Source organism: Phoenix dactylifera, chromosome 16 (genome assembly GCF_051530095.1).
Source record: "Phoenix dactylifera cultivar Ajwa chromosome 16, Ajwa_hap1_PhDact_Kaust_v1.1, whole genome shotgun sequence".
Lineage (NCBI taxonomy): Eukaryota > Viridiplantae > Streptophyta > Magnoliopsida > Arecales > Arecaceae > Phoenix > Phoenix dactylifera.
In genome coordinates, this window is record NC_143205.1 from 9,583,474 (window position 1) to 9,589,176 (window position 5,703).

The 5,703-nt window shown below is 46.4% G+C and overlaps 1 protein-coding gene and 1 long non-coding RNA gene across 2 annotated transcripts; both read left to right on the forward strand.

Annotated features, from left to right (window-relative positions):
- The first annotated feature begins 942 nt into the window (after positions 1-942).
- On the forward strand, positions 943-1,655 carry LOC149751113 (uncharacterized). Its single transcript, XM_089927937.1, has 2 exons — positions 943-1,539; positions 1,593-1,655. The coding sequence occupies exons 1-2, from the start codon at positions 943-945 to the stop codon at positions 1,653-1,655; spliced, it is 660 nt and encodes a 219-aa protein (XP_089784063.1).
- A 287-nt stretch (positions 1,656-1,942) lies between these two features.
- Positions 1,943-4,477, forward strand: LOC149751114 (uncharacterized). The gene is made up of 5 exons (XR_016398621.1): positions 1,943-2,132; positions 2,248-2,284; positions 2,566-2,705; positions 2,974-3,048; positions 4,124-4,477. It is a non-coding gene; the product is annotated as an uncharacterized LOC149751114 (long non-coding RNA).
- Positions 4,478-5,703: the final 1,226 nt, after the last annotated feature.

Sequence of the window (5,703 nt, forward strand, 5' to 3'; positions counted from 1 at the left end):
CGTTAAACCAAAACGAGGGAATGGTGTCGCAGTTTGGAAAGGAAAATGTTTAAAAAGCAACCCAAGAAAAGTCACACAAAAAGTCACTCAGCTGGTGTGGCGTCTTATCGTTGCTCTTAATTGAATTGGCATTGGCTGGGTGACCGTCTGGGATCGTCCCCAGTTTGGAGGTACAATAGGAAAACTGGATGATAAATCACAGCCATGCATATGGTGAGACAGCAGGATGATCCTTACATTGTGCGAGGCCAAATAATGTAGCTGTCATGCACTATGTAAGTCGTCGTGATTAATATTTGCGAGCTTCTTTAAGGATTTGCTTTTTGATTTTTTTTTTCCGGTACGGTTAAGGATTTGCTTTCGGAGGAGAATTCAAATTCAATATAACTCCAATTAAGGATTTATATTGGTAAAAAAAATTAATATAATACACTATGGGAAAAAGAGATTTTAACGACATGTTTTTGCCGACGCTTGCTGCAAGCGTCGGCAATGTCCCGCAGAGCGCCAAAAATAGCCGACGCATTTTAAAAGCGTCGGCAATATACGACGCTTGATAGCGTGGTCGTAGAGTTGGCCTATAACGACGCTTAGTAGCGTCGTTGAAAACCAAACCCGCGTCCGCCCCCCCTCCTCCATCCTCGATCGACATATCAAGCCCTCCTCTGCCTCCTCCTCCCTCCTCTGCCTCCTCCTTCTTCTGCCTCCTCCTCCCTCCCCTCCGGCCTTCTTCTGTTGCAAGAAACCGGTTCTTCCTCTCCCTCCGCCCGCACCCATCCCGCCTCCTCTCTCTCTCTCTCTCTCTCGCTCTCTCTCTCGCTCTCTCGCTCTCTCGCCCTCTCTCGTTTCTTCTTCGCCCCGATTCTTCTCCCTTCTCCCCTCCCGCCGCCTCGATTCTTTTTCATCCTCTCCCTCCGAACCCTGCATCGCCTCCCATAAAAAATGACCGACGCCGAGCCCTCCTCCCCCTCCTCCGCCGCCTCCGCCGACTCTTCATGCGCCGCCGTCTGCTCCACCTCCGCCACCGCGGCCGAGGCCAGCCCGCCGCCGTCGTCGGTGTGCTCCGCCTGTGGCGGCCCCACCGCCTCCATCTCCTCTGCCGCCAGCCGCCACTTTCTTGGCTTCGTCGCCGATCTCTCCCACTCTGTCCGCGGCTGCAAGATCTCCGACCCCGTTCCCCCCCTCCCCCAAACCGTCACCTCCCTCCTCTCCCTCCTCCAAGCCCTAACCTCTTGGATCGATGAGATTCCCCCACTCCCCCACTCCGCCCGCTACGGCAACCCGCCCTACCGCTCCTGGCTCGCCCGCCTCTCCGCCGAGACCCCCGCCCTCCTTCTCCCCCTTATTACCTCCGAGGAGCTCCTCCCCGCCGCTGACGAGCTTCTCCCCTACCTCCTCGACTCCTTCGGCAACGCCTCCCGCATCGACTACGGCACCGGCCACGAGACCAACTTCGCCGCCTTCCTCTACTGCCTCGCCCACCTCGGCCTCATCAGGGAAGAGGACTACCCGGCCCTCGTCACCCGGGTCTGTGTTCAGGTTGGTTATGGTTTATATTTATAATTTTTTATGATGTAGTCAATGATTTCCAGTTTATGAAGATGGTGATAGCATACCGTTCTAGTGCTGGTTCCCCCAAAAAAGAAAACATGTAAGGTTGCTGGGGTTTAAAGATTATCTTGAAATTTGCTGTTCTCTACTGTTGCTGGCTTACTTGTTGGCATTTCTTTAGAGCAATATAACATGAAAATTGTTAAACCTAAGCTAGAATGAAATATGTCCACTCAAGAATTGATACTTCCAGCTATCATTTTACAATGTCTTGATAAGCATCACTCATGTGCAACTTAATGTTGGACAGATAGGGGTTCTTTTTATTTGATCTGAATTGGATCATAGTAATTGGTACGATCAATTTGCTTTTTATTTTTGAGAAATACAGTGGCATCTTCTGATAGGTCCCAGCCTGTGGAGGAGGAGAAGAGAACGATGGAATAAAAATACTTTATTCCATTTAATAGAGCACGTTCTTCTTATCTCTCCCTCCTCCTATTAGTTAACCCCAAGCCCAGACTTCTCCTGCCAGACTCTTCTCATCATGGAAGCCCTTCTCTTCTTCATTGGAGTCGTTGGTGAGCTTCAGCTATCCCCTCCCCCCAAGAAACTCTCCCATAGCTATCTCCCATATATTAAATGACCATCTCATAACTAACTGTTTTTTCTTTCTCTTAACTTCTATTCTTGCAGGCAATGTTATCTCTGTCTTGGTCTTTGCCTCGCCCATGTAAGTATTAATATTTTAGATTGCTCTCTCAGAACTTCATAGGCTATCTATCTTCTATACCTCCTTGTCAAATGATGTAGTGGTCACGATTGTTGTTTCTGGTGCATAGTGTTTAAATTACTATAACATGGTGGCAGCTATTTTGAGACTTCCAGCTATATAGAAGTGACATATTGTATATATGCTTCATTCTAATAAGGCCTCTAAAACTATTGGTCTACACATCATGCTGATTTTCCCCCTTAATTCCGTGATTCTTAGACATGAATTTCTAAATGCAGGCAAGCAAAAAGATAGCCGATGCAAAGCATGCAAAAGATTTCCAAGCAGTTCTGAAAGAGTTTCAGAAAGCTCAAAGGCTTACAGTTGAGAGGGAAACTGCTTATGCCCCTTTTGTTCCTCAAGCAGTTCTTCCTTCGAGGTACTGATTTACTCACTCAGCTCTTATTAGGTCTCAAGAAGTCGTGAATAATGATTGTCTGTCTTTTTTTTTTTTTTGGTTGTGCGAAGCTATTTAACATAAATTTGATGTATTCTCATGAATTTTCACTGGTAAATAGTAGTTTTCATGGTAATTGGTGTATTTTCAATGCTGCATTTCTGCATATTACAGTATCAATACATGATACATTGCGATCTTTGTGCCCTGCTGATCATCTGATTGCTGTAGCCTGGTTATTTTTGTGCAGCTATACTGCTAGAGAGAGAGATGTTAGTGCTGATAAAACATCTGAACAGCGTGCTCTGCTTGTGGAATCTAGAAGGTGAGAAGTCTTTCTATTTTAATCCTTTGATGCATAATGATTATATAGTTGAGTCCGTTTGTGAAATTGCCATGCTTGGCACAAAAGACTGTAGTACTGATATTTAAATCAAGGTCCGCCGTACCGGTCCGGATCGGCGTACCGGTGGCCGGCCGGACTGGTACGGTACCGGTCCGGACCGGTACCGTACCGGTCCGGACCACTTTCTTTCCCATCAAAAAAAAAAAAAAAACCACAGCGAGGCGCTGTGGTTCCCCCCCCCCAAAAAAAACACCGTACCGGTGCGAACCGGCCGGTTCGCACCGGTACGAGGCCGGTACCAAGCGGTACCGGCCGGTACCGGCCGGTACGGTCTCCGTACCGGCCGGTTCACAGAAGAAAACCGGAAATACCGGTTTTCATCTGTGTCCGGTACCGGTCAGGGACCGGACCGGTACGTACCGGCCGGTACGGACCGGTACGTACCGGCCGGTACGGACCGGTACGGCATTCCTTGATTTAAACACTTCTAGATGCTGTGCCAGGTATTATCTTTTTGATAAGATTCTCTTTAAGTTAATTGTTCATATCAATCATTATATAATTCATTTTACTACATTTAGCTTCTAATTAGATGAAGAGTTAGGTCTCTCAACTACATTTAATATTTATTAAATGGATTTTAATTCTTTCTGCTGATCCTGAAAAGTTGGGTTAGGTCTTGTATGGCTATGAATGCTCCATCTTTTTGACCCCTGTTCCTACTCCCCTTTTCATTTCCATTATTTCTTTGTGCCACTGAGTTATATTTCTGGTTTCATAAAAATATACTAATTGGACCTGGCTAGTATCGTATTTTTAATGGTAATCAAACCCATGAAATCATCAATATAGTCCATATACTACATCTTAGCTGGAATGGCCATGAGATCCGTGTTCTTGGAGTATAGTTTTTATTTCAGTTCTGTTTGTTTGCTTAGAATATGAATATATATATATATATATATATATATATATATATATATTGTGGGAATTGGTGTTTGTTCCTGGTTAGTAATTGTCACTTCATCTATTCACCGACGTGTGGAGCCACCAGAAACAGGTTGTAGATCTGAGACTCGGAAGAGCCGTGTGGCAGCAGTTTCTTCAGAGCTTATCTGTCCTCTCACTTGCAGCCCATTCCCTTCTGTTGGCATCCCCTCCTGCACCTGCGACGATGACCCATGCCCAACACTCGAACCTGAAGGAGAAACTCAAGCACAATCCCCTTGTCACTCACAGGCCTTCGCAGAAGGAAGCAGAAGAAGCTGAACTCCTCTTCTGCTTAAGTGCTTAAGAACTGCAATGCTCCAGACTTGCTATCCATCGAAGTCTCTGTGGCTTTGAGGGACAATGAGTGGAATAATAAGTTTTCTTTTGGGTCAATAAAGGAACAAGGTCTATTCTTGTCTGTCTTGTTTCTGTTAAAGGGAGGTATGGGTATCTGTAATGGCTTTTGGCTTGTAGTTTTATAACCTGGGTGACTCTCTTTTCTTGACCAGTTCTCCTTGAAGGAGGTAACTACCCTTACCCCTGAATGAACCTGCAAGCTTTCCTCTTATTCTCTTTGTTGGGGTATGTGGAGACCTTTGGTGATGAAGAGAATTGAAGAAAAATCAATTCTGCATAGTTTTCTGTCTGGCGGACTGTCGGAGTCGACTCGAGCTTCAGTCGAGTCGACTCGGGAACAGTCGAGTCGACTCGAGGTCTGTCGAGTCGACCCGAGAGAAGAAAGCCGCAAAAACCATGTTTCTATCTGGACTGTCAGAGTCGACTCGAACTACAGTCGAGTCGACTCGGAGCATCGTCGAGTCGACTCGAGATACAGTGGAGTCGACTCGAGATCGTGCCAGTTAAACTGGAAGTTGTTCAGACGTGCCAGAGTCGACTCGGACTTCAGCCGAGTCGACTCGGGCTCGCGAAAAATCGTACGGACGATTTTCTTTTGGTGTTTTTGGTGGCGTTTCGACGGCTATGATCATCTGAAGGTCTTGAGACTATATAGGACTCATGAGAGCCCTAGGGTAAGATTATTGGCCGTATATTTGAGAGAGACTCTTGTTTGTGAGGCTAGGGTTCTAGAGAAGAAGAGGATTGGGATCCTACTTCTTGTGCAAAGGGAATTCTGTGTGAATCTCTTGTAGATCGATCGCTTGTGATCGTTCGGGTGTGTGCTATCTCTGTAATCAGTTCATCCTTATTGAGATTTGGAGCGGTGGAGGACGTAGGCTATTTGTAGCCGAACCTCGTTACATTTTTGTGTTTGCTTTGCTATTTTCTTCCTTCTTCTTCCTTTGATCTTTGATAATCCGTTGCGGTGCTCAAGTGTTTTATCCTACTGATACCACGGGATAATCTTTTGCCCTTCGTAGGCGGAGCGAAGAGGTGATCCTTGAGTCCGGAGTCGAGGGAGCGAGAGAGTGCTTATCCGTTTGTATCTCTCTTGCTTGTCCGACGTCGGTGGCGGCGCTGGTGTGAGTGGGTTCCGGTGCGGGGCGCCGACAACAATTGGTATCAGAGCTATTGGTTATTCTGCAATGGCGGATGAAGGGAAGTTGCGAATTGAGAAGTTCAATGGCACGAACTTCGGGTTTTGGAAGATGCAAATAGAAGATTACCTTTACCAGAAGGATCTCT

Bases quoted from the DNA above. Each gene is read 5' to 3' on its own strand.
- LOC149751113 (XM_089927937.1), top strand. From the start codon at position 943: ATGACCGACGCCGAGCCCTCCTCCCCCTCCTCCGCCGCCTCCGCCGAC. The intron at 1,540-1,592 runs GTTGGTTATGGT...AATGATTTCCAG, and splicing joins TCACCCGGGTCTGTGTTCAG to TTTATGAAGATGGTGATAGC.